This window comes from Aythya fuligula, chromosome 11 (genome assembly GCF_009819795.1).
Source record: "Aythya fuligula isolate bAytFul2 chromosome 11, bAytFul2.pri, whole genome shotgun sequence".
Lineage (NCBI taxonomy): Eukaryota > Metazoa > Chordata > Aves > Anseriformes > Anatidae > Aythya > Aythya fuligula.
The window spans coordinates 18744898-18772421 of record NC_045569.1 but is presented as its reverse complement, the minus strand read 5'-3'; the positions used below and the strand labels follow the sequence as shown (position 1 = coordinate 18772421).

The 27524-nt window shown below is 58.3% G+C and overlaps 1 protein-coding gene across 1 annotated transcript; it reads left to right on the top strand.

The window, feature by feature from the left end:
* Positions 1-1324: 1324 nt before the first annotated feature.
* On the top strand, positions 1325-23873 carry PCSK6 (proprotein convertase subtilisin/kexin type 6; the record flags this gene model as incomplete). Its single annotated transcript, XM_032194957.1, has 21 exons — positions 1325-1477; positions 4232-4336; positions 7495-7605; positions 8055-8198; positions 8418-8494; positions 8817-8905; positions 11215-11387; positions 14256-14468; positions 15481-15581; positions 16492-16595; positions 16812-16929; positions 17852-18040; positions 18173-18309; positions 19293-19466; positions 19845-19947; positions 20388-20584; positions 20959-21046; positions 21261-21352; positions 22240-22369; positions 22944-23056; positions 23442-23873. Coding segments are annotated over 21 exons (2709 nt in total), but the record flags the coding sequence as incomplete, so codon positions are not given.
* Positions 23874-27524: the final 3651 nt, after the last annotated feature.

Sequence of the window (27524 nt, the reverse complement as noted above, 5' to 3'; positions counted from 1 at the left end):
CCCCCCGGGGCAGCTCCTGAGCTGGCCGAAGTTCACCCACGGCTGATTTATCGAGCGCTGAGGTCAGGTTCACCACGACCTGGCAGGCCGGGTGCCGAAAATTAGGGGGGTGGGGGGCTCACCGGCCAGCCAGGACACCAAGGACAGAGCCCCCAAACCCAGGCTGGCCTCTGCGTAAAGACCGACCCCCCCCAGGGGGCTCCCCAGCATCCAGCCCCCCCTTGGTCCCCTCCAAACCCCTCCTGAAGCCCCCTCGGGGCTGGCAGTGGTTTGGCTGGGGGGGCTGCAGGATGCCACCGGAGATGCTGGGGGGGTCTGGGGGTACACAGGTGGGGGGGGTGAAGGGGGATTTTGGGGTGCAGTGCTTAAGAGGGGTGTGGAGAGGGCTGCTGGGGGGCATGTGGGGGCTGCTCAGGGCTGGGGGTGCACGGGGGGGTGCGGGAAGGGTGCACATTGGGGGGTGATTTGGGGGGAAAGGGGGGGGACAGCGGAGGGGAGATACCCAGGGGTACCGGGGGGGGGTACGTGGGGGTATGGGACTGAGGGGGGGATATCTGGGGATGTGGGACAGGGGGGGATACCTGAGGGTACTTGGGGATATTTGGGGGTATGGGGGGGGATATCCAGGGGTACGGGGGGGTATCTGGGGGTATGGGATGGGGGGGGGATACCCGAGGGGTATGGGGGGATATCTGGGGGTACGGGGGAATATCCAGAGGTACGGGGGGGATATCTGGGGGTATGGGACCCGGAGGGGGGGATACCCGGCAGTATGGGATGGGGGGGGGGGGGTACCCGAGGGTACTTGGGGATATTTGGGGGTATGGGGGGAATATCTGGGGGTACGGGACTGGGGGGGATACCCGAGGGTATGAGGGGATATTTGGGGGTACGGGGGGGATATCTGGGGATACGGGACCCCGAAGGGGGAGGATCCTCGGCTTCACGGGGGGGTGATCCCCGTGCGTCCTGGACCCGCGGTGGGTACCCCAGAGACCCCCCCATCACCCAGCCACCAGCGACCGCGGATCCCCACCCCCCCCCCACCCACCCCCCTTTATTCCACCTCCCCTCTCCTCCTCCTCCTTGGGCCGGACTCCCCCCAAACCCCCCCTAAACCCCCCTAAACCCCCCCCAAACCCCCCCTTCGGTCCCTCCCCACCCCTCCCGGAGCATCCCCCCGCCCCCGCCGTGCTCCGGGGCCGCTTTAAAAGCCGCCGCTCCCCGCTCCGCCCAGCTCGGCCCCGCGGCGCGCACCATGCCCGCTGCTGCCTCCTCTTCTTCCTCCTCCTCCTCCTCCTCTTCTTCTTCTTCTCTCCTCTGCCTCCTGGCCCTCTCCCTGGCCCTGGGTGGCCGGGGGGTGGCTGCCGAGCCCCCCCGCCCCGTCTATACCAACCACTGGGCCGTCAGGGTGCGGGGGGGCCCCGCCGAAGCCGCCCGCTTGGCCGCCGCCTACGGGTACCGCAGCTTGGGGCAGGTAAAAGGGGGGGAGGTTTTGGGGTCCTTTTTGGGTTCTGGGGTCCCGGTTTGGGGTGGTTGAGGGGTTTGGGAAAGTTTGCAGCGGTTGGGGGAGAGCTGCGGGGCGCGGGGGGGGTGCTGCTGCTTCCCCCCCCCCCCCCGTCCTGGGTGGGTTTGGTGTTTTTTTTTTTAAAGTTCGTGGTTTTTACTGGGATTTGGGGGTTTTGGGGGTTTTTGGGTGACCCCCCACACCCCGGTTGGAGGTGTCTCATAGGGTGGAAAGTCCGACCTTGTCCCTGTCCCGGCCCTATTGGGATGGGTAATGAGCACCAGGGGGCTGCTGTGAAAGGGGGAAGCAAATAGGGGGGGCGCAGAATAGGGCCAGCACCCCCCTCTGTGCCCCCCTACCTGCGCTGCTTCCTCCCCAGCTTTACCTACTGGGAGAGCCCCGGCTTTAATTACTGGCGGAGCGTTAATTACTGCTCCGCCATGGGGCTGCCTGGGGTGAGCGTCCCCCTTGTCCCGGCTCCCAGCAGCCAAACCCCAACCCAGCTTTGGGGTTTCGCCGTTGTCGGTGGCTGCAGGAGCATCCCCTGACCCCGCACGCCGGCGTCCCGTGGCCGTGTCCCTCCCTCTGCCCCAGCAGGCTGCGGACCAAGGGAAATATTTCTGCGGTTGCATCAGGGTGATCCTGGCGCAGCCTCCCCCGAGCACCTCGGGGGCTTCCCCTCAGCCGCTCTCCGTCCCCAACCCCTCTCCGGGATCTCCCTGGGGACAGCCCCAATGCCATGGGGGCCTTGCCCTGCAGCCCCCCGGCTGGGAATCCCCACCTTGGGGTTGTTTTTGGCTCCCCAAGGTGCCCACATTGGGTGCTGCCCCGTGCCAGAGCCGGGTCCCCTATCATCTCCCCATGCCCAAGGTGCCCTAAAGCCCTCGGTCACCTCACTGGCGTTGTGCTGGGGGATCACATCGCTTGTTGGGCTTTTATATAAGAGCAGCCAACAGCCCGGCAGCAGGAGAGGCACCTCACACACACCCCAACGCCCTTTGTTCGCCTCCATCTCCCGGGGCGAGCTGTGGCAGGCCCAGGGCGCTGCAAGGGGCCGAGTGTCTGCGTCCCGGGGGGCACAGCCCGGCCCCAGCCCCGTCCCTGTCCCCACACAGGGACTTGCCCCGTTTTTAACTTGTTTGCTGGCCAGCAGGGTGAGTCGTGAAGGTTTCCAGTGTATATGGCAGTCCTGGATGTGGGTGCCCGTGGCTGGACTTGTTTGGGGACGGATTTGGGGTTGTGCTGAATTTTTGTCATCTGGGGGGGTGCTGGCTCTCAGTGGGCTTGCTCCGGGCTTGAATCCAACCACTTGGGGCTGCTGAAGGCAGGAGCCAGCAGCTGGGACCCTGGGGGGGGAGCAGACCAAGTCCCCACGGCACGAGCAGGCAGGGGACCCCCTCTGGATCCGTCCCCGGGGATGTGCCCGAGGACCTGCCTGGTGCTGGCAGGGGAGCAGCTGGCCCCAAAACGCTCTGCTCAGCTCTGGTGCTGAACTCGGTGGTGCACAGCTCCTGAAAAGCGCTTCCCTTGTGGCTGAATCGCTTCTTAGCATTGGGAATGAAATTCATGGGGTGATCCCCATCAGGAGGGGTCTCTGGTTCGCCCTTCCCCAGGGAACTTTGAAGCCTTTTGGGGTGCTGGGCTGCCAGGAGGGAGCTGGAGGGTGCCCGTGCTCCTCCAGCGAGCCAGGAGGGATCAGCCTCCATCACTTTTATTTTATTTTAGGTGGAAATCCCATTTTTAAGCTTTCCTCCTTAGGTTATCTTATGTTGAAGGGTGCCCACGGAGGTCCCCAGGCCCAACCTCCCTCCCTCCTCCTCTACACTTAGCTCCCCCTGGACAAGGTTTTTTTTTTTTTTTTTTTTTTTTTTTTTTTAATTTTTCCTTTGATAAATCCCACAAGAATGAGGGAACAGGAGCAGGGGAACAGGAGCATCCCTGTAGCTGGTGCCTGTCTGCAGGTCACGGTCCTGCTGCGACGAGCACCAGGGGGGAGCAGGGACGGGGATAAAATGAGGCTGGAGCTCAGCCAGGCAGGCTACGGGGTCTGGATCCCCAGGTAAAAAGAACAAGAGGCTGAGTGGCCTCTCCTGAATCCTTCCCCACGTCCCGGCAGGTCTGAGCTTCCCCAAAATCTGGGCGGTTTTGAGACTCCTCCTGCACCTTCCCGAGTGCACGGAGTGGGGCTGCAAAGCAGAGGTGTAAAGGGCGCTGAACGTGGAAGCAGCCCCTGTCTGCCTGGCTCTGCCTGGGGCTTGGGGACATGGGGATGTGGGGACAGCTCGCCCCGGTCCCCACTGTGCCCAGCTCCAGCACGGGGTGGCTCTCGGGGACGCAGATGGGATGCCAGAGGGGTGGTGACAACCCCCTGGGAGCCGGCAGCGGGGTTATTTTGCAACTGCTCTTTGCTGCAGGGTGGGATTTTATTTATTTATTTTGCTTTTTGCACCAATTTCCAACCCCCAGGGGATGGGAGGAAACCCTCCGGCGCTGCAGGCGCCTGGCACAGCCATGCATGTCCCAGCTTTGGGGTCACCCCATCCCTGTGCCCACAGACCCCCCAGTTGGCTTGGCAGGATGGTGCCGCATTTTTCTGCAAAATCAGGACCTCTGCCCCCAAAATAGGCACAAAAAGTTATTGGGGGAGCGTGGGGCTTCCCGAATCTGAGAAGAAAAGGTATCAGCCTTGTGCCCACCTCCCCTGGTAAAACAAATCTCTTCCAGATCGGGAGCTTGGAGAACTACTACCACTTCCACCACAGCAAGACGTTCAAGCGCTCGACGCTGAGCAGCCGGGGACCGCACACCTTCCTGCGCATGGACCCCAAGGTAGGGGGCTGGAGGGGCCCTGGGGACCCCCATAAAACCCCGGAGTCTCCCCCATAAAACCCCAGAGGCTCCCTGAGCACCTCAGGATGCTCTGAGCCACAGCTCGGGGGTGATGGCAGCGCGTTTCCCCTGGATCCCAGCCCCGTTTAAGACGGGTAAAGGCAATCAAGGGTGAAAAATCCTCAGAAGGGACTAAATGCTAACATCTGCCCGAAGGATGGGAGCAAGGAAAAGGGGGGGAAAAACAACCCAAAAAACCCCTCCCGGCTCAGCGAGGCTGCCCTGCGCGGGGTGTTGATGCAGTTGCCACAACATTTGCTGTCTCCAGGGTTGCTGTGCGTGAAATCATCGGCCGTGCCGTGCCTCGCTTCGTCCTAGAGCAAGCACCCGAAGGGATTGGGGCTGCAGCTGGGCTGACAAAAGCCGTGGGGGGACCGGGATGGGCGAGCACGGGGTGGTGCAGAGGGGAAAAAAAACCTCAGGTGTGGCCGGGGAGGTGGCTGTGAAGGCGCCGAAGCCACTCGCCCTCGGGGAGGCAGCGGAGCAAGCGATGAGTTCCCACCTACGATGGAAACGTGCCTGTTTAATGGGGTCTGGGAGCGCTGCTGCCCTACAAGCCGAGCCAGCTGGCTTCCTGGCTGCTGAGGCTTAGCTCTCCGAGCTCCACGGGCTGATGTTGGAGCAATGAGCTCCTGTTCTTGGCCGCCACCCGGGGTCCAAGCCCTCCTGGCGCGCGCTGTCTCCCCCCCCCATTTCCCCTGCGTGTTTCCAACTCGTTTCGGAGGTGTCCTGGCATCTGGACGGCACCGAGCTCGCGTGGATGAAGTGAGCACAAAACCAAAAAGCCCCGCGAGGCACGGGGAAAACGCGGCGTCTCAGGCTGGGACGGCGAAGATGGAAACAAATCGTGCAGGAACCCCACAGCCCCGGCGCGCTCGGCTCAATCGTTTGCAGATGTTCCACGTCTCGTGGCTTCCAGGGGGCTATTGTTCCAGCCCCGGCCTTTATGGGTCTGCTCCGCCACAGGGGTTGGTGCCGTGGGGGCTGTGTCCTCCCCCCCAGGCACTGGCAGAAGGATGGAGACGAAGCGTGCCAGCCCCTGCGGTGCTGATCCCCACGGGGACCCGAATTCTGCCCCCCCAGAGCCCCCTTTTTGGGGTGATGGAGCCGCAGCTGGTGGCTGCTCCCTGTGGGGCTGGTGTCAGCCAAACGGCACGGCGGGGGTTCGAGGATTTAGCAAACCCAGTGATTTTTTTGGGGGCAGATTGTGGCGGTGAGAAGACGCACGGAGCACGGCTGCACCATGCTGTGAGCTGCAGCCTGTGTCTGGCACCCAAAAATGCCAATCACTGCGGCGAGTTCTAACAGAAAAGCAGCACCAGGGGATGGCACAACCCCATAGCAAACCCCATAACCCTCCAGTTGCTTTTTGGGCTTCGTGGGCACGTGCTGGAGCCACCTGCGTTGTCCCAGCTCTGCGTTTTACCTGCTCCGTCTCCAGCTGAACGAGCCAAGCTGTTGCTTTCCTGGAGGTGTGAGGGGTTTGTGGCCTGGTTTTCACCCCTGGAAACCCTAAAGTGGTGCAAAAGCTGCCCCTGTCCCCAGCCAGGGCCATGGCTTCGGCTCCGTGGTGCCTGCACCTCCTCTTGGGTCCTCGGGTGCCTCGTTAGCGCTAATTAGGGCCGGCCAGCAGGGCTGGGAGGGAGCAGCGAGCCAGGACCCCAGGCTCAGGACTGTGGCGTAACAACTTGGGCCGCTTCTTGCAGCAAAAAGCCATTCTTTTCTTTTCTTTTTTTTTTTTTTTTCCTTGTATAATTTCCGAGAAGCTTCCCCCCCGTGAAGGGCTGATGGAAGCCGCTGGGAATTTCGCAAGCCCCCAGCAGGGCTGGCCCCGGGCTCCTTCCCGCTGCTGCTGCTCATTTTCGGATGCCAGCGGCATCAATTTTGGCACCGACTGACCCAATTCAGCGCGGTGATGCCACCAATTTGACTGTGAATTAAATTAAATTAAAGATCTGCTCCACGCAAGGCTTCTGGGGCGCATCCTGCCTCGTGCGCTGGCTGCAGGGCGTTTGGGGTGAAGGTGCCGCATCCGAAGGCGAGGGCTGGGAGACACGGCCTGGGAGCACTGCTTTGAGGAGAAAAGCCGTGTAATTGGGCACATTCCCTTATTTAATCCATCTTCCTTTAAACCAGACCATGCAGTTGCATTTTTATTTTCCCTTGCCATATTCAAATCCATCGCTGCATAAACAAAGCGGCGCTATCAGCAGTCGAGGTGCTACGGGGAGATATTTTCATATGAATTATGTTTTTTTTTTTTCCTCGTTTGTTTCAATGTGTTTTTATTTTCCTGGAGAATATATTAGTTTAAAAGCCAAGCTCTAGGCTGGAAATGGCCTGGTTCGATACACCCCGCTCCCCCGGCCGCTTTGATCCCGGTAAATCACAGCCATAAAGCCATAAACCAGGCGAGGAGAAGCTGCTTCAGCTGGCAGCTCCCGCATAAATAAGCCACGCAAAAACTTGCCTTTTGGGTTTTTCTTATGCTTATTGAAAAACCTTCGTCCAAAGAGCTGAGCCATCTCCACGAAGGCAGCCAGCGCCACGAAAAACCCTGAGCCATGGGGGGCAAAAAGTTTTGGGGAAGGTTGGCTCCGTGGATAAGCTTTCCCTTCTGCTCCAGCACAGAGAAAGCTTTTGGGTATGTGTTTTATAAACTGCTCCTAACCAGCCTTGGTTTATCTCTGTGCCTCTAACCTTGGGAGACCTGAGACCTCGGGGTGCCCCCGTGCCACCTCTGTGCCCTCCTGGGGCGCATTTTGGCACTGCTGGGAGCCCCCGGGCACTATTTGCTGTCCCGTTCAGCTCTGCAGCTGGGAGCAGGATGAGCTCAGAGTGAAGCCAAGCTCCTGAGCCCCTCCTAGCAGCCGGGCTTCTCCGAGGAAGCGCTGCAGCACGCGTTTTGTCTCCAGTGGGGCCCCCGTGCGTGCTTACAGGCTTCGCTCAGCCGGCACGGTCGAGGCACGCGCTCGCCGGCGATGTGTTTTGCTCCGTGAGAGGGATCAGTTCCCGGGCTCGGAGCCCACGAGGAGCTGAGCTCTGTCTGTCTGGCCATCTGTCCTCCCAAAACGAAGCCTCTCTCCGTGTGCTTGCAGGTGGACTGGCTGCAGCAGCAGGAGGTGAAGCGGCGGGTGAAGAGGCACGTCCGCGGCGAGCCGCACGCGCTGCCCTTCAACGACCCGGTGTGGCCCAACATGTGGTACCTGGTGCGTGTCTCCTCGCCGCCCAAAGCCTTCCAGCCCCAGGAGGGGCCGGTTTGAAGCCTGTAGGGCATCAGCATCCCCAGGCTGTGGTCCCCACGTGGGTGTTTTTCCCCTTGGTAGAGCCGCAGCCGTCTCTTGGCACTGTGGTTTTCCTCCTGCCTGCCTCATCGATCTGTGTTTGACAGGGAAATTTGTTTAAGGCTGAGCGCAGGGAGGAAATGGGAACTGGAGAACTGAAGAGCCTGAAGTATTTGAAAGGGGGAGAGAGGAGGAAAAACGGGGAGGTGGCGCTCCCCGGGCCGGCTGCTGCCGGGGAGGTCGATCAAGGGGGTGAGGTTGTAACAAATCTGTGAGTTAGGTGGAAGGAGTTGGATGGCAAAACGTTTTGGGGGTGTTTAAATGTGCTCTGAGCTGGGTGGGCTGGAAATCAGGCTCTGTGCTCCTGCCCGCAGCACTGCGGGGACAGAGGCAGCCGCTGCAGGTCGGAGATGAACGTCCTCGCCGCCTGGCAGCGGGGCTACACCGGCAGGAACGTGGTGGTCACCATCCTCGACGACGGGATAGAGAGGAACCACCCCGACCTGCTGCAGAACTACGTGAGTGGGGCGCCCGTTGCCAGGGCTAGGGGGGAATTTGGGGACGATTTCAGAGCCCGAGCACAGCCGCAGCCTGTGCAGCAAGAGGCTGGGAGAAGAGGGTTTTGAAACGCTCGGGGTGTTTTGAAGAAGGAAAATTGGGGATTGGGGAAACCCCAGCAGGGTGGGGGCTGCTGTGCCGTGCCGACAAGCAGGACCTAATGGCAAAACCTTTTTCAGGACCCTCTGGCAAGCTACGATGTCAACGGGAACGACCACGACCCGACGCCGCGCTACGATGCCAGCAACGAGAATAAGTACGTTAATAATAATTAATAATAATAATAATAATAAAGTTTCAAACACTTTCTGGGCTTTGGTTAAAGCAGGACTAGGCTGTGGCAGCGGGTGGGAAAGGGAAAAGCCAAATGGCACCACCGGGAGCGAGTCGCGTCGGGGCACAAAACGCACCGAGCGCATTTCCTCCATCCCCATCCCTCGCTGGGGCTTTGGGTAAGGGCTCTGCAGCTCCTGGGGCGCTTTCTTCCACTACCCAGTCCTTGGGGCTGGCTTTTGGGTGCTGGGGGGGGGTTGTCCTCGGCCGTGGGACGTCTGCTGACGGGGTTTTTGTCCCCGCAGGCACGGCACGCGCTGCGCAGGGGAGGTGGCGGCGGCGGCCAACAACTCGTACTGCGTGGTGGGCATCGCCTACAACGCCCGCATCGGAGGTGAGGCTGGCGCTGCCCGCGGCTCCCTGCCCTTTGTGTCCCCCCCCCAAGGGGCGTCCTGCTTGGGGGTGGGCTCCCGGGGAGGGGTAGGGGGGCGGTGGGGTGTTGTCCCCCTCCGAATTTTGCCGGGAGAAGGGTTTGCGCTCGGTGATGTCGGCACCAATGTGGATTATCGAGCATCTGGGCAAATCCTGGTGGGGGGAGCAGGGAGCCTGGGGGGGCTGTGGGGAGGGTGGGGGTCCCCAGATACATACAGGAGACCTGGGGTTGGGGGGATGCTGGCTTCTTGTGTTTTGGGGTGGAAACCTGCTGCTGGGGTCATGCCCTCACCGTGAGGCTAATTGAGAATAGAGGGGTTTTGCCCTAAAAGTCTTTTTTTGGGGGGGGGTCTGTGTGGTGGCACCAGCACACTGTGGGGTCAGCGTCTGTAAATGAGCCGCTCAGGAGCAGTCTGGGGACCCCACCACACCTTGGTGGGGAAAGCAAAATGCCTGCGGAGGTGTGGGGGGGGTTCAGGCCCTCATCCTGGCGGGGCTATGGCAGGACAGGGGCTTGGTAAAAGAGGTCTGCGCCCCCCCCGACACCCCCATGTTGGGATCCCGGCCCCAAGCACCCGGGGTCTCAATCCCTCGCATCCCAACATTGCATGGAAGCTGCTTCCCATGGGGAAATTGGAAATTCCTCAGTGCGGGGCTGGCCGTGGGGTCCCCGTGCTGGGAAAGCCCCGACGGAAGGGGTCGTCCTGGGGAGGGCAACCGGGGGGGGCAGCAGGGTCGCGAAGGCTGCTCCCATTTCCCCAGCGATGTCCGTGGAGATGAGCTGCTTGTTGCCTTTATTACGGCTCCTGTCTCAATTTGCTTCCTTCCGTGGCTCCTGCGTGTGCGCTCCTGCGTCGCTCATCGTGCGCCGTGGGCGAAATCCATCGGGGTGCCCCAAAAAGGGCTCCTGCGCCTCTCCTCTCCCTCCTTGACACCTGTTTTGGAGGCTGCTGTCCCTGCCTGCGTGGAAAGCAGCCCGTTTAGCTTCCAGCCTCTCTTATCCAGCCCTGGGACGGGGCTGGGTTTTCCCTCCGGGCTGCATTTTGCTGCGGGGTGGAGCAGGAGCGGGCTCTGGGGGCTGTTGGGGCGTGCTCAGGACCCGGCATCCATCCCGCGGCTGCTTTGGCGCTGGGTGCCGGCACCCGGCCCCGCTCTCCACCTCTTCCCCTCGCCTCTTCTCGTTCACACGGCAAGGAAAGGGAAGGGAGCACGGCAGGGAAAGGGAAGGGAGTGCTCGGGAGCTGCTGCGCTCCCCCCTCCTGCATTTTGAAGCTTGTTTTTGGCCGGCTGGGGACAGCGTCAGAAAAATGTCTTGGAGTTGACCGTCGTCCAGAGCGCAGCTGCGGCTGTAACCACATCTGCCCGCGTTTGTTTTCGTTAAGAAATGCACATGTGGAAAGGGGGAAACGTGGTTTTGTAAGCCGGAGTCTCCCCAGATGGCGAAACGCGGAGCTGAAATTCCCGGCACCGGCTCTCCTGGTGTTTTGGGGGGGGGGGACGGGCTGGGGGCTGCCCCCAATGCTGATAGCAAGGTTCTGGGATGGTGACAAGGCTGTGGGACAATGACAAGGCTCTGGGATGATGGCAAGGCCCTGGGACAGGCACTTTGTGTCCCTCTCCAGCTGCCGATGCCGACGGCATCATTTCACCCAGCTCTCAACCTGCGGTCCCGATTCTTTCGTGTCCCTTCTCAGTCGGTTCCTGGCCACGTTGCCTTGGGGTTGGTGTCCCTGAGGTGTGCCGGTGGCGTTACAGGGACCGTGGGCTTGTTTCCTGGCTTTTCCTGCAGTGGTTGAGAGCGGGCGATGCTCTCACGGCCGTGCAGCCTCTGCCTGGGGCTGCTGCTGCCCCTGGCACCGTCCCGGTGGTGATAGGGGCACGGGGACGGGCACAAACGGGGGTCCCGGTCCTCCTGCAGCACTGGGGGGCCTCAAGCATCTGGGAAATGCTGCCCACACCCAGGGACAGCGGGGTTCTTGAGTTAAAAGGGGAAAAAGGGGAGAACAAGCCTTTAGCACGGGGAGTTTGGGGCTGGCAGCGTATCTCTCCCCTGCTAAATCTCTCCAGCCCAGCCCTGACGGAGCTGATTTTTTTCACTGCTGCCCCAAAACCCCAGCTGGCGATGAAGCCAGCAGGGCAGAAAGCAGGAGCAGAGATCCCAAAGCAGCGCCCAGCCCCTCACCGCCACCACCAAGGGCCTTTCGATTGCGAGCCTTGCGCTTTCCACGCGAGCCGTCCAGCCCCTAACGTCTGATGTTTTTGTGCTTTTAGGCATTCGTATGTTAGATGGAGATGTAACAGATGTTGTCGAAGCGAAGTCGCTTGGCATCAGACCCGATTACATTGACATTTACAGCGCGAGCTGGGGGCCCGATGATGACGGGAAGACAGTTGATGGACCCGGTCTGTTGGCCAAGCAGGCTTTTGAGCATGGCATTAAAAAGGTGTGGATCGCGCAGCGCCCAGCCGCGCTGGCACTCCTCCCCGGCCCCGCGGGACCCCTGCCCGGCCCCAAAACCCCAACCCCGAGGGTAAATCCCCCTCTGGTGGCTCCCGGTCCCCCGAGGGACTCGGTGGCGGCGGTGGGACCCCGCACGTGGCCGGAGCATCCCGTGGTGGGATGCTCCAACCCAGAGCACCCCATGGGGAAACCCCACAGCGAGGTGCCCCCCACCCGCAGCCTCTCCATCTCCCCCTCTCCACCCTCCCCAGCTCCCCGTTATCCTCTCCCGGGGGGTCACGTGCAGCGTTTCTGTGGTTTTCCACCCAAAATTGAGTTTTGTGGCCAGGGTGGGAAGCAGGTCCTGCCTCAGGGTCCTCCAGGATTCAGGGGTTGGAGGGGTGGGCTTGGCGCTGGCTCGCATGGGTGCAGGGAAAATTCAGATTGTTGTCCTCAAAGCTCTCCCCTTCTTTAGTATATATATTTTTTTAAGCCAAATATTGGCTAAAATCACAGGGCAAAGCCCTTCAGTGGCCCCTCAGTGGGTACGTGGGGTGGTGGGGGGCACAGGGTGGGCTCCTCCCGTCTTTTGGGGCAGCTCGGGGCCGGGTTTTGCCTCCCCAACCCCATTCCTCCCTGGGTTTCCTCCTGTCCCCGCGCCGCGCTGCCCGTGTTATCTCTCAGGAGGGTGGGGTGGTTTTCCCACTATTTACTTGATTTCCTGCCGGGGCGGTCGGGGCCGAAGAGGAATTCATTGAAGTGCCTGGGAGTTCACGCCGTGTAAATACAGCGAGCAGGCTGCTTTTTAGAGCTTTTTTTTTGTTGTTTTTTGTTTTTTTTCCATGCGGGAGGGAGCCGGCGGCAGCGGGGTCCCCGCCTGGACCCGCCGTTGTGGGAGGATTCCTCCAAATCTGCTCAGATTTAAAGGCTGAGAGCAGCAGGGAGGGGTTGGGCGAGGGGGTGAGGACGGGTCCTGCGCCTCTGGGTGCTCTCTGTGCCCATTTCTCCCCACCCTGAGCCCTCCCTGCCTTTATTTCCCCTGTTTTTTGGGGGTGAAGCAGGATTTGGCGAGGGGCAGCGCGCCCCAGCTTGGTGTTCCCAGCTGGTACCGAGCTGATTTGGGTTCCCAAAGCTCCTGTCCCCATGGGGCACCCCCATCCCGCATGCACAGCCCTTAATTGCCCCCCACCTCCCCATAAATAACGAGGGAAGCCGTAGGCAGACGGTGGCAACCTTCAGCCCGAGCCACCGGCTGTAATTGAGTTATAAATCCTTCAAATCGAGCTTTTAATGGAAACGTTCAAATAACCTTTATCTGCTCGCCACAGGGCCATGCCGGGGTGATTTCTCCTCGTGGTTCTTGCTCCTCCAGCCACACCTTGTTAGCTCCCGAGCTAATGGGCTGTATTTATCCTGGTGCTAATTAAGCATTGCTGAGTGGCTGCCCGAGCCCTGGCAGTGCTGCAGGAGGAGGGGACGCTGCACAGCCGTGGTTTGGTCCCAAATCTCTTCTGGGGAGGGGTTTTGAGTGGTTTAGGTTGTGTCTGCTTGTGATTTTTATTTCAGTGTTGCCACGAGCCAGCGGGGGCTTCCTTGCTGATGGCTCTTGGTGGCCACCGTGCGCAGCCATCCGTGTGTCTGTGCTGCTTGTCCATCTGCACGTCCACACGTGTGGAGCTTGAGAAACTGGGACCAGGGCTCCCAGCAAGCTTTTTGAGACACAGGGCAGCACGATCATGTCCTTCGTGGTGGCTGTTTTCCTTACAGCTCCGTCCCCCCTCGCTAGGAAACACTCGGCGTGCGCCCGGGGAGCGAAACCCTGCGTACAGCACGGCAGGAGCCGGGCTGAGCCCGAGCACCAGGGGCAGCTTGGAGCCTCTGCCCTGATTTGGGGAGCAGGTAGCACAGCAGCCCTCTCCCCGAGTGCTTCGGGAACACGAGGAAGCCCAGCGAATTCCTCTGCCCTCACATTTTTTTCCGCCGAGGCAGAGCCAAGCAGTGGGAGGGAGGCGAGCGCCGGACCTGCCCGGGCGAGCTCCCCAGGGAGGATGGGGCTCGCCCCGGCTGCTCCCGGCCTCCGCGGAGAAAGGAGAGGGAAGCAGCCATTTCGGGGAAGGGGATTTTAGCAAAAAGGAGCGGGATACACCAGGCTGTGGGGCTGGGCTTCGCCGGTCGGCGTCGGTACGTGCGCTGTGCTCCGGGATGTCCCCAAGCACCGGGACGTGCCATAAGGCACCACCCAAGGGACAGTGAATGGGGGCTTCCTGCGCTGCACCGCCAGCTTCATTAGGGGCCCCAGCTTCATTAGGGGCCCCTCGTTAGCAGCAGGGCTGCCGTTCCCACCCGGGACTTTCCCCGGCTCCGGGGAGGTCTGCGTGGCTGCTCCCGACCCCATCCCCTCGCTGGGCTGCCGCAGGCGTGCCCGGTGGGGATGCTCCATCAGATCTTCCTGCCAAGCCATGGGGGAGGAACAAAACAAAACAAAACAAAACAAAAGCCTTAAAGATGCCTTGCAGGAAGCTTTCGTATGGTTTGGGTGGGCGGTGGGTGCGTTCCTGATGGGCTCTGTGGGCTGCAGAGAAGCAGGCACGAGGTTTGGGGGGGGTTCCTGATGTTCCTCCTGGATGTATGGGATGGGGTGACCCAGCTGCTCTTGCACAGAGGGAAAAAAAAAAAAAATTAAAAACTGGTATTTTCATCCTGATCCCATCCTTGTGCCCTCACCAGCCCCCCAATCCTGCCCCAAACCCCAGGTGATGCTCAGCACAGCGGGGGCTGCGCCCCACCACCATCCCCTCGTCCCCGCGCCGTTCCCCGCCTTCATCCCACCCAAACCTCGCCTCCCCTCACCCCTTCCCCTCTCTGCCCGCAGGGTCGCAGGGGGCTGGGCTCCATTTTTGTCTGGGCGTCGGGAAACGGCGGCCGGGAGGGCGACTACTGCTCCTGCGACGGCTACACCAACAGTATCTACACCATCTCCATCAGCAGCACCACCGAGAACGGCTACAAGCCCTGGTACCTGGAGGAGTGCGCCTCCACCCTGGCCACCACCTACAGCAGCGGCGCCTTTTACGAGCGGAAAATCGTGAGTTTGTCTGCTGCGTGGACGTGGCGGGTGGGTTTTGCTTGGGTTTTGGGTTTTGCTTGGGTTTTGGGTTTTGCTCGGGTTTTCTTTTCTTTTTTTTTTTGGGTGAGAGTGGAACTGCTCGGTGCAGCTGCGGTTGTTTCGTGCTTGGGAAGGGCTCGGAAATCTGAGTTTTCCCCCATGAAAAAATGCAAAAATGGAAATATTCGCCTGCCCCCCAAAGTTTGTGCTCACTTTTGTATTGTTAAGAGAAAAAAAATGGGGAATTTGGAGGATTTTAGCTTGAGACAGAGATTGAAGAGGAGGGATGGAGGCGGTTGGCGGGGATGCATTAAGCCCAGCCAAAGCCCTTGCCGTGCTGCAGGTGGGCGCACCAGGCAGCAGCAGTTTTGGCGAGCAGCTCAGTCAGGAACCGGGTGCCACATCCCCTCCAGAAATCACCAGGATAACTCAAAACCCAGCAGCCTTTAAAAAAAAAAACAACAAGTAACCAACAGGGCGTCTCTGCCCACCTCCGCTTTCTGAGCTTCTAGCGCTCAAGCACCCTGCTCCTTCCTGAAACAGAAGAGCTGGAAATGGTTTTCTTTTGTGCTTTTTTTTTTTTTTTTTTTCCCCATGCAAATGGGAATTCTTGCCTGATGCAAGGAGCTGGAGGAGCTTTTAAGGACAGCGTTTGATTCGGAGTGGCTCAACCCCAGCCCGTGGGCGCATATTGCTGCCAGCTCTGCTCCCACCCCAACTTCTCCTCCAGCTGATCCACAGCAAAATTCATTTATTTTTTTTTTTAATTTTCAAGTACTTCTTGCACCTTTTAGCAAAGGCAAATGTCAGTATAGGTGTTTTCTCACGTGCCAGATGTGTCTGCAGACCCTTTTTCGGGCTGATGCTGTGGCAAGGGTTTGGTATCCAGACCTCAGCTCCCCATGAGCCGCACCGTGAGCAAACCTGGAGCTTTGGGGTCGGTGCCGGGAGCACCTCGGGCACCCCGGGGCTGCAGCTCCTCTCTCCCCAGGTCACCACGGACCTCCGGCACCGCTGCACCGACGGCCACACCGGCACCTCCGTGTCTGCCCCCATGGTGGCTGGCATCATCGCCTTGGCTTTGGAAGCCAAGTAAGTGGTTTTTTTTCCTCTGAGGAGGCTCAAAGCGGGGCAAAGTCGCTCTGATTTGCTCCTTTGGGGCCGGGTTTGATGCAGGGCTGTTGTTTGCAGCTGATCTTCCCGCAGGTGTGTTGTTGAGCTAATTCTCCACCCGTCTGGTGGAGAGTTGGGCTTTGTGGGATGTGTCGGGCTTTTCGCTCGGTGCCCCGAAACTGCTGACAGCCAGGCGCTCAGGCTGCGGGCCCCGCTATGATGAGAAGGAATAAATTGAATTTTGTTTTCCTAAACGCTGTTTTGAGAGCACTATCCATCACAGCTCGAGATGCTGAGACTGTCGGGAAAGCAAGCATGGGAAATTCTTCACAAATATCCCTGGGTTGGGGTTTTGGGTGATGCCGAAAGCACCCAGTGCTCAGTGTGCAGCACCACAAACACACAGACATCACGTAAACCCTGCCTGAGTTTTTTTTGGAAATATTTAGGGTTTCACTTTCATGATAAATGTGCAACCCTGGGATTTTTTTTAGCACTTTTTTTGCCATTATTCCTAGAAGGGGAGGGTTTGTGTCAGCTTGTGTTGTCATTGTGCTTCATTCCTGCAGGAAATGGGGAAAACCTTTGGGATTTATTTATAGATATATATACACATATGTATGAATGTGTGTGTATTTATATATATATATATATATATATATAATAAATATATTTAGTGTGAGAGCTAAATAACCTTTTCTAGGAAGAAATCCCTGCAGCACCCATGCACGCAGCATCCCTGGGTTGCTCCCCCTCTGCTTGGGCACCCCCCAGGCAGGGGGTGAGCATGGAAATAACCACTGCACGCTCTTCATGAGCTTAAAAAAGACCCTTTTTTAACCCGATTTTGGGGTCCCCACTGCCTTTCCGTGACCCTGTCTCCTTGCAGCCCCCTGCTCACCTGGAGGGACGTGCAGCACCTGCTGGTCAGGACCTCGCGGCCAGTGCACTTGCGGGCAGCCGACTGGAAAACCAATGGAGCAGGGCATAAAGGTGAGCACTCGACGTCCCTTTTGGCAAGCAGCATCCCACCACGGGCTGCTCCTGGTGTTTTCCTGGCACCGGGGTATTTTTGGGGTGTAAACTGGGCAGGTCGATGAGCTCCGTGTGTTGGAGCACCTCCTGCCCCGGCCGGTCGGAGGATGCTCGAGGAGGAGAGGAGGGTCTGGCAGGCAGAGCGGGGGGTTTCTGAGCCTTCTCTCTTTCCAGTTAGCCATCTATATGGCTTCGGGCTGGTGGATGCAGAAGCTATTGTGGTGGAAGCCAAGAAGTGGAAGACAGTGCCCCCCCAGCACGTCTGCGTGGGAAGCCTGGACAGGGTGCCCAAGTGAGTGGTGGGCACCTTGGGAGAACTGGGGCTGTGAATTTGGGGTCAATGTGAGCCTTGTGGGCAAGCCAGAGATGTTTCTCCTCGTTTTTTGGTGTCTGGTGGTGTTGTGAGCTGATGGGACACTAGTGCAGGAGGTCCTGCAGGAGCAGCTCCAACAGGGGATGGTTTATTCCTCCCTTTCTGTGCCTCCCCTCCTGGGGCAGGGGGATCAGGCTCTGCAGTGACCCCTGAGTCCCGTAGGGCTTTTGGGGTCCTCTGGGGCAGCCCAGAGCCTCTGACCGAGACAGGCATCCCAACCAGGCACTGCCTCACCTTGCAGCAAGCTGCTTAGCGGGGCAGCACAGCCCCTTTGGAAAGCAGCGAGTATGCAAAGCAGGAAGGGACTCGGAGCCAAGTGTGTGCACGAAACTATTTATCTGATAGAGACACTAATTACAACCCGGAGAGGAGCTGCGCTGGTAATTGCAATAAAGAAGCGCCCTTGCAAGCCATGAGGCGTAGATCTTAGAGGCAGTTCAAAAGCACCTCGCTGCCGTTGAGCAATTCAGCATTTCCCCCTGCGAGGAGGATGGCGTGGTGCTGCAGGAGGCGATGGTTTGCTGCTCTTTGCCATGGAGCAGTGGGAGGCTGGGTTTAAACACAACCGGGTGTCTGCTGATGGGAACGCAGTGTTAAGAAGGAGTCGAAGGAAATAATCCCAAATTTGGTCTCATTAATTAGTCCTTTGCTTAACATGAGCATTATTAACCCCTCTCTCCAGCCAGGGTTAATGGTATTTGGGTTCCCAGCTCCCATCGGTGGGATTCAAAAGGGCTTTTTAATCAGCAAGGAGCAGCCATCGCCTTGGTGCCTGGTGTTTTTGAGAGCTGGGGAGTTGCAGCGGGGTTTATTGATGAGGATTGCCCCCTGCCCCCGGCAGGTACATCCGCCCCGACCACGTGCTGCGCGCCAGCACCCTGAGCAGCGCCTGCAGCGAGCAGCGCGAGCAGCACGTGCAGTACCTGGAGCACGTGGTGGTGCGGCTCAGCATCGCACACCCACGCCGCGGGGACCTGCAGATCAGCCTCATCTCGCCGGCGGGGACCAGGTCGCAGCTCCTGGCCAGGAGGTGAGAGCAGCCAAGGGAGCCTGCCCAAGGTTTTTGGGGAGGTGGGGAGCACGCACGCGGGGGCGTTTTAATGCATCCTTAATTCAGCAAACCTCTTCTGATTGACTGCGGTGTTCGCGCTGCTCCTTGCAGGGTTTTCGACCACTCCAACGAGGGCTTCAAGGGCTGGGAGTTCATGACGGTGCACTGCTGGGGGGAGAGGGCGGCGGGGGAGTGGACGCTGGAGATCCAGGACACGCCGTCCCAGGTGCGCAGCCCCGCCGCGCAAGGTAAGGGCACAAAACCCCGGGGGGGGGGCTCCCAAAAGTGGGCAAAAAACACCCAAACGCTGTTGTGCAAAGGCTGGGCTGAGCCAGCAACAGGTCTGTGTCCACCCCCCTTCTTCCCCCTGGTGAATTTACTTCAATCGAGAGCGAGGTTTCCAAAATTAAACCGTACTGAGGCACAAGGAGGAAAGGCGAGAGCTGTAATTTTTGGGTGTTTGTTTGGCTTTGCTGCTGGAACATCTGCAGCGTGGGCTGGTTGTGCAGCAGCAGCAGGAGGGGATGATGCCCTGTCCCCAGCCCTGCTGTGTCCCCAGGAGCCGAGCTGGCAGGATCCGACCCCGAGGAAAGGGGCAGTGGGGCACGAAACATCGCACCTCGGGCTGGTGCTCCTTGTGGGGGCGTGCAGATTCACCTTAGCACTGCCAGAAAGCCAGCAGCAAATTAAAAACCTCACCCACGCTGCTGTCTGGCACGTGGGGGTTAATTGCCCGGGAAGGCGTTGCTGTTTGCTGCCACGAGCCCGAAATCTTTTTGAACTCGTTGTAGCAGCACCAAAACGCCCCCCCCTCGGAGGTGCTTTGCTCCCCGGGTTTAGTTTTCAGCTGGTATTTCTGATCCCCTCCCACGAGGGGAGCGAGCTGCACGCTGCCCCGGGGCTGTGCCCTACCTGGATGTGCAGAAAAAAAAACAAACACAAAAGGAGCACACGAAACCACCCCGTAAAAATGAAGTAGAGAGGGTGAAACGGGGAGATGCTTGTGGCCAGGGCTGGTACCTTCCCTCTGCCACTGGTGGGGAGCTGCCCTTTGTAGGCACTCGGTTGTGAAATTGGGAGGTGAAAATGTAAAGCCAAAGACAAATGGGATTTTATCACAATTGGGGTAAAATTTGGGGTGCGGGTTCAGCGCTTTGGGTAGCGCCGAGCTCGGAGCGCAGCGTGGGTCAGGGTGAGCGTGGGTTCGGGTGACAGAGCCTGTGCCCCGCAGGGAAGCTGAAGGAGTGGAGCCTCCTCTTCTACGGGACGGCCGAGCACCCCTACAACACGCTGGGGAGCCCCCAGCCCCGTGTGAGGACGCCGGAGGCCCCGGAGATGGAGCCGTCGAGGGCGGCCTTCCTGCAGGGCCAGGTGGAGGTGGCGGAGGAGGAGGAGGAGTACGCGGGTAAGAGCCACGGGGTGGGCCCCAAATACCCCCAAAAGGCAAACTGGGATGAACTGGGTGGGCTGGGGGGGGGGTTGGCAGGGAGGAGGAGTGGTGCGTGGGGCAGCAGGATGGCAAAATTAGAAGGTGGGGGGAAGAAAAAAAAAAAAAAAAAAAGCAGCCTGTCGGCGCTGCCGCCACAAATTGGTGCCGGGGGCGGCTGGGGAGGACAAAAAAACAAACCCAAACCCAAAAAAATCCCCTGCCCACCACCCCGGTGTGCACAGTGAGATGTGTCCCCGTGTTCGGCTGCCTGGGGAGGGACCGGCTGTGCCCTCCCAGCCTGCTGGGGTCCCTCCTCAGCCTCGGTCCCCGTGCTTGAGCTGGTGTCACCCGCAGGTCCCTGCCACCCCGAGTGCGGTGACCAGGGCTGTGACGGCCCCAGTGCTGACCAGTGCCTGAACTGCATCCACTACAGCCTGGGCAGCGTGAAAAGCGGCAGGTGAGGGGCTGCGGGGTGTCTGCATGGGGCAGGGAGCCCAGGGGATGGGTGGAGGGGAGATGGGGGAGGCATCGAGGGGCTCTGCCCCGGGGTAGGGTGGCTTGGGGGACACGGAGCTAGAGGTGAAGTCGTGCTGGGGTCGGTGCCCAAGGGACAGAGCTGAGGTGCCAAATGACTTCCGAAATTGGAAGCTTGTTATTGTCCTGCTGAAGCCAGGGCTGGAGGATCCCCAGCTCTGCGTTTCAGAGCCACGGCGTCCAAGACAACCTAAACCTTAAGAAGAAAACGAGGCAGGGAGGGGGATGCAGCGTTTTGGGAAGGCCCCGCCGCTCTCTGGGCTGTGCGGGATGCGACAGATGCGGGGTGGGCAGGGATGGGAAACCTTCAACACCAAGTCAGGGGCCGAGCACGGAGCTCGCAGTGCCTCTCTTCCCCCCCAGGATGTGTGTCAGCTCGTGCCCCGCGGGGTTTTTCGGCGACAAGGCAGCGCGGAGGTGCCGGCGGTGCTACAAGGGCTGCGAGAGCTGCGTGGGCAGGGGCCCCGGCCAGTGCACGGCGTGCAAGAGGAGCCTCTACCACCACCCCGAGATGGGCGCCTGCCTGCCCCTCTGCCCGCCCGGCTTCTACGCCGAGGAACGTAAGGGCGCTCGTAAACCACTTGTAAATCATCCCCCGGGTGTGCTCACGCTGTTTGCAGGAGGAGAAATCCCCTCCGCTGCCCCGTGCTGGCCCTGGGACAGCCCCAGCCTGCTGTCCCTGAGGATGGATGGGGCAAAATGTGGCCACTCAGAGCTGTTAATTAGAGGGAATTGTTATTAATGATCCTAGCTGCCTGCTAAATGTATTAATTTGTAGCATGGAGTGGCAGAGAAGGGCACGGGGGGCTTGCTGGGGGGCCACACGTCCCATCCCTGGGCTGTGGGGCTCTGCCCACCGATGGCAAAGCCCTGTCCAGGTGCCATCCTCACCTCTTTGGTTGTTCTTTTTTTTTTTCTTTCTTTATTTGGAAAGGTCAGAAACGCTGTCTGAAATGCCACCAAAGCTGTAAAAAATGTCTGGGCGAGCCGGATAAATGTACTGCATGCAAAGACGGCTTCAGGTAAAACACCAGCACGGGGTGAGGTTTTACATCTTCATCCCCTCTGCACCCCTGCGGATCTGCCAGCACCCCTATAAATGTTGCACCCAGCAGGGTACGGTCACGGTGCCGTGCTCGGGGAGCAGCCGGGGTGCAGGGAGAGCTGGGGACGGGCTGCTTCGGGTCCCTGCAGCCTGTGGTGTGGGTGCCAACGTGCTTTGTGCTTTGCTGGCAGCCTGGCGGGGGAGAGCTGCGTGCCGGAGTGCCAGCCCACCATGTACCTCAGCCGTGAGCCCCGGCGGTGTGAGAGCTGCCCCGCCGGCACAGGTACGTCCTCACCCCCAGCACCTGCACGTGAAAACCCCCAAATCTTTGGGCTGCGTTGTTTTCCCTGCTTCCACCCCCCTGGATAACCGTGCCCGTGGGGAAGCGCCCCAGGGACGCAGCTCAGCAGCATCCCCGGCTCCCACGCGTGCACGCTGCAGGTGCTGGGATGTGTTCCCGTTGGAAAGGCTTTTAGGGAGTTTTCCTATTTTTATTAGAGCCGTTCTTTATTTCCTGCTCTCCCCTCTGAAGCCAGGTGCTTTGGTTTAATAAGGTTGCGGGGGAGGCTGTGAAACCCTCCCGGAGGGATGGAGGATGGCTCAGCAGCATGTAGAAATGTCAGGTGCCCGACGCGTGCTGGCCCCGGGGCCCTGCCCTCCCCACACCCACCCGCGTCCCCAAGTTGCCTGAATTTTGCCTTTTTTTTGCCGTTTGAAAGCCCCACTATTTTCCATGGTTCGTGCTTGTGTCTGCTCTCAGCATCATCATGGATCTGATAATGTGACCTCTGGACAAGTCAGGCTCAGCACTCAATCTCATTCATCACACACGGGCAATTGCCTAGGACTAAACCCCAAATGTTTATTGATCCCGTTGGCAAGCGAGGAAGGGGATGGACTCCTAATCCCTTAAGAAAACGACTTCCTTTGTAATTCTTATTCCAGGCAGTGTAAATATACTTCACCATAGGTTTTTTTTTTTTTTGAGCCCTTTCCTCTCTCCTTTTCCCACATAACCATTTCTCTGGAGGGAGCGGGGAGGGGATTTCAACGCGATGTCCCCAGCCGAGCCCGTAACCAGCCGCAGAGGGCTCCCAGGGCAGGACGCCGGCTGGGTTTTTGGGGTGGGAGCAGGGTGCAGGACCCCGTCAGCATCTTGTTTATCCACAGGGCCAGGCGAGGAAGAGTGCACCCCCTGCTCCCCTGAGGCCCCCGCGCCCCAGTGGCGCTGCGTCCCCGCCTGCCGGGAGGGTTTCTACCCCGCCGACAGCCACGGGCTGCCCAGCAAGGTCTGCAAGAGGTACGGTGCCTCCTCCCATGGGGAACGAGGGAAAAATCAAAACCAAAATACAAAATTAAATGAAAACGAATGAAAACGGCTCGCAGCTGGGGCTGTTTACGGGGAAATAAATCCATAGGGCAAGGCAGCGCCGAGCTGGCTCCCTCCTCTTTGTTATTTTTTTTTTATTTTTAAGAGCCACCCAGCCAAGGTGTCTTAGGGCTACGTGGAGGGGCTCAGCCCTGGCCCCAGGCTCCTTGGGGAGGCGTGGGAGGGAAGGTGATGATATTTAGGCAAATATTCCAGCTCTCAACCAGAGTCTTTGCCCTGCGGCCGTGGCATTAACCCGTTCCTGCACCCAGCACGGGGCCGGAGGTGCCGCAGGGGACCCGCTGCAGCCTCCTTAGGGCCGGCGTGCCAGGGAAGGGCAAAGGCAAAAGCACCGTGGGAGCTCCAGGAGCTGTCTCACAGCACAATCCCTGCCTGCTGTGGGTTTCCCTAGCCCACGTGCTGGCTTTACGGGGGATGAAGGTTAGGATTCGGTGTTTTCCTCGTTTTGGGCAGCCGGCTCAGCGCTGCGGGGTCTCGTCCCCAGGTGCGAGGACCACTGCTCGGCCTGCGAGGGCTCCAGCGGGACCTGCATCAGGTGTAAGGAAGGTTTCAGCCTCCTCGGCGGCTCCTGTGTAACCAACGAGACCTGCACCAACGGTAAGAGCCCGTGGCCTAACCCCTGGCTGCAAAAATTGAGGGTTTCTGGGGATTCCCTTCATAAGGTAAAGCCCAAAGCTGCCGGCTTCCCGGGGCACGGCTGCGGTGGGCACGCTGGCAGAGCTGCTGGATGTCTGCCTGTTGCTCAACCCCATCCAAGCGTTTGTACTTTGCTGTGTTTTAGTCTCGGGGCTAATTCTCCCACTCTCTGCAAAGCTCCTTTGTTCCTTCATTAAACCCCCGTGAAAGATGCCCTTAAGAAGCGACTCCTTTGCAATTCTCTCTCCTCAAACACTGGAACGAATTGCGCCGCCTGTTACGTGCCATGTTTGTTTATTTAAAATGTTAATCTGCTCTCTTTTTCTCTTGTTCCTCGCCTCGCCAGCTGACAAGACTTTCTGTGAGATGGTGAAATCCAACAAGCTGTGTGAGAAGAAGCTGTTTGTGCAGTTCTGCTGTCAGACGTGTCTCATGGCCGGGTAAAGTTCAGCGGCTGCATCCAGGACTTCCACCGACTGCCAGCCCAGTTTCGCCAAATGTTTAGGACAAAAGTTTATTTTTTCAGCTTCGGGAGAGTTTACATGGTGCTGTCAAGCGTTCCCTCGTAAGTTTGATAGCTTTAATATCACTGTCAGCTCGTTCCTATAGCAATACGTTGAGCAGAGATCGGATCGTAGCCTGTATGACCGAGCCCGGTCAGGCACCGTGCAGGCGGTGATATTAATACTCTCAAACACTCCTCGTGAGCAGGGAGCAAGGCGTGATCCATGTACCCAAGCTTGGTTCTTCGCAGAAATCCTACTGATGTGCGCGGCTGGCGGGATCCTGGCTGCTGGGACACGAGCCGGGGCTGAGCCCTGCTGGGTGACGGTGCCAGCGCCCTGCACTGCCAGCAGCCAGCGCCGTGCTCAGCACCTGCAGGAAAACGAGGAGTTGGGTGGCTCGGGAGCAGGCTGTGCAGCCCGTCCTGCCACCCCCATTTGGGTTCAGCCCTCAGCGTGGCCGTAACCGGAGCTCCGGGGATCGAGGCGGCTCCGCGGGCAGGCAGGAGCTGTGTGTCCACAGGGAGGTTCAGGGGGGGGTTCATCCACGTGGAGCAGCCTGGGGGGCCGCAGCCTTACTGTAAAATTAATTTCCCTCCCTCATTGCTGTTTAGTTCAGTTCTGGAAGGAGCTAGAGCCGTCCTCTGGGAGCTGAACGAGGTGGCTTCCCAACCCGTCCCAGCATTTCGCATCACCATCCTTCCCCCGGTTTCCTGGTATACCTCTCACAAACCCTCCTGTTCACGGCAGTGATTTTTTTTTTTTCTCGGGCATCTGTTTCAAAAAAAAAAAGAGACATTCCAGGGATCTGGCCAGGAAGCTCTTAATTCTGCAAAACCCTCCCCCGAAACAAACCTTTTCATGCTCTCTCTTAATAGTGCGTCATGTGGTGTTTATATAATTGTGTTTAAAATATCCCTGGCTATGTTGTTTTACAGATTTTTTTTTTAATAACTTATACAGTCCTTGTTTTCCTCTGTAGACTATTTTTTATATGGGGAGCGGGGAATCTTGTCTTACGTCCTTATCCTCTCCGACCTTGCCGAGACGCTCTTTTCACCAGACGTATGTAAACAGCCTCCCCCTGCGCTGCATGTTCTGATTTTTCATTGTTAATAGATTTAAGGAGTTAAACCTCTTGCCAGTGAAACTCGCAGTGCTGATTGTCACCCGCTCCTCCTCCCGGAGCTGGGCTAATCCCTGCTTGTTTTCGGCTGCGACGACGCGCCCTGCCTGGGCTTGCCCGACAGAGCTTACCTCCGCCAGGCGAAGGGGCGAGAGCCACACCGCCAGCGGCGGACCAAACCCTCGCAAAGACGGAGCTTTGGCGAACCGACCTTTAAGTTAATAAACTATTGATCTCCCCTCAGCAACGGGTCTGTGCTTTTTCCAAATTCCTGCCTCCGGAGGCAGGTCGGGGCGGTGGTGCTGCACCTCGCTTTGCGTTGCTGCCCTCGCTGGAGCCTCTCCCATCAGCCCAGCTCCTGCGGGAGAAGCGGCTCCTGAGCAGATGGTGCACGTGCAAAAAAGCTCGTGTTTCTTCTCAAAAAGGCCTTCTGCCTGCAGAGCTCACGGTGCAGTCCTGGCCACAGCGTGGGCTGGTGGCTGGGGGGCCACCCTCCCCTCTCTGGCTGGGGACACAGAGGAACTGCTGCTGTGGTGGGGATGGAGCCGTGGAGCCTTTTTGGGTTTCTTTTACAGGGTTTTACCCTGGGTCAGGCACCCAGGATAGTGCCTGGGTATCTGGAATTGAGCTTTTTAAGCGTGAAAAAGGAAAGAACTGAGCCCTCTCATGAGGGAGTCGTGGAATATCCCGAGCTGGAAGGGAGCCACAAGAATCAGCGCGTCCAAGTCGAGGGAAGATGCTGTCTCAGAGCTGTGCTGCTGAGGGCTCGTGCGTCTTGCAGTTCCTCCCATTTATCATCTGATAAACGTGAATTAACCAGATGATGTATCACGTACTGAGTCCTTCTGTTGCTCTGGGATCCCTCTTTTGGTCTCGGGCCAAACCAGAGGTCAGAAGTGGGGTGAAATGCTTCTGGCTTCTGCCACTTTGGTTGTAAAATAACAAACTTTAATTTCTGTTGCTGTGTCACTGTCAAAAACGGGAGCTGTGAAGCAGGAGCACTGCGTCAGCTCTGACTTCCAGTTCTGGCTCACAGCAGCCTGCCTGTAACACTGCTCAATGGTTTATTCACATGTACTGAAATGCTAAAAAAAAAAAAAAAGAAAAAAAGAAAAAGAAAAAAAAAAAAACTGTTTACCCTTACATCCTTGGCATAACTTAAAATACAAAAATACACCGTGGGTGAAGCAATGCAATTTAAGATGACCAAGCCCTAGCAGTCGCAGCTTTATCTGGCTTTCTGCTGCCCTCCGGCCTGCCGGGAAAAGAAATAAATTCTACACATCGGGTTCGTGCAACAACACCAGCTTCCAGTGTTTCCCAAGGCTCTTACTCCCTCAGAAATCATTCTTGGAAAGTAATAAAATTCAGATTATTTATCTAAGCTATTGCAATGCTAGCTTGGAGCTATTAAAGTCTCTCCGAAACTGGTATGCTCTGAGGATCAAAGTGGCTGTCTCTTCAAGATAAACGAATACTTAGGCAGTGTATTAAAGCACATCTCTCTATTGTCTCTTGGCACCAGTGACCGATCCATAATAGCTGTTTTCTGGAAAACCTTCTTAGAGTAGCCTGACTCCTCATTTGCTGTTTGGCTGTGAGGTTGCGTTCGCAGCCATCGGCCATTTCATAGCTGGCAGGTGGAGAACACACATCTTAAAAATCATCGCTTTGACTTTCCATTACAAAGCAGGGGCTTTTAAGAGCTCGTGTACCGCATCTGACACCAAGAATCTGTCTGCTCTCAGTTACAGCTCCATTACAGCCAGGGAGCTGAGGCACGCTGCTATACTGTGCTCAAGGAGAAAGGTCCCCGTTTTGTTTAGCCTTGGCAGGGGCAGGACCTGCTTCCCAGGAGGCTGAAGAGAATCTCCTTTCAATGCCTGCCCGAAATGACTGAAGGTTGCATCAACTTTCCCATCGTGTGATTCCTGAGTCATGTGCAACCACGCCGCTAATTCTTTGTCTCTGCTCATGACACCTCTCTCTCTTGCTCTCTCCTAACTTCTTTTAAAGAAACACAGATGTTATAAAAACCTGACTGTGTGTTGTCGTATGTAGCATTGGTCACAGAGAGCAGTGAGGGTGTTTCTTTAGTAGGGAGCCCAGGAACTGAGTGACCCCAGCCGACACCTCCGCAGGCATCGCCAGCCAGAACGGAGCCAGCGCTGACACTGTAATCCTGGGGACCAAGCCAGGCGTCACTCACAGGATGCCGCCGCTGGATGCTCCCAAAAGAAAAGTATGAGCCATCCCTGTGTGGTGCCAAACGTGGCAGCAGCACTTAAACTATCATCACATCCTCTGAGTTCACAGAAATGTCACAGCGCCCAGAAAAATAAAATCCTTCCCTAGATAGCGGTAGAGGCAGAAATCATTCTGCCTCATCTCACAGAGGGAGCCTTGAGGGCTGGAGAAGTATTTTTCCAGGGTCACAGAGGTGGTGGCTTGGTGACATTCAAGAGGATTTGGGGACCTGGGGGTGACCAACCACTTCCTTCCCATGCCACCTCCAGTTAGCGTCATCTGCACTGGGGCTCACCCATCCGCAAAGCGCTGCTGCTGCCAGCCGAGCCCTGCCAACGGGGCCAAATGCCTTGGCTGTGACAACCTGACATTAATGCCAGGCAGCTCACCAGCCGTGGACCTGATTTACACTGAAGTGAAGCTGCCTGCCCAGGCACGGCGGGCTGAGCCATCTCAGCTCCCCGAGAGATACACCCAGCTCTTCCTCAGCTTTCCAAATCCATAAAGTGGGGCAGGAGGGGGGTGATGCCACTTGAAAGTGTGCTTTAGTTTG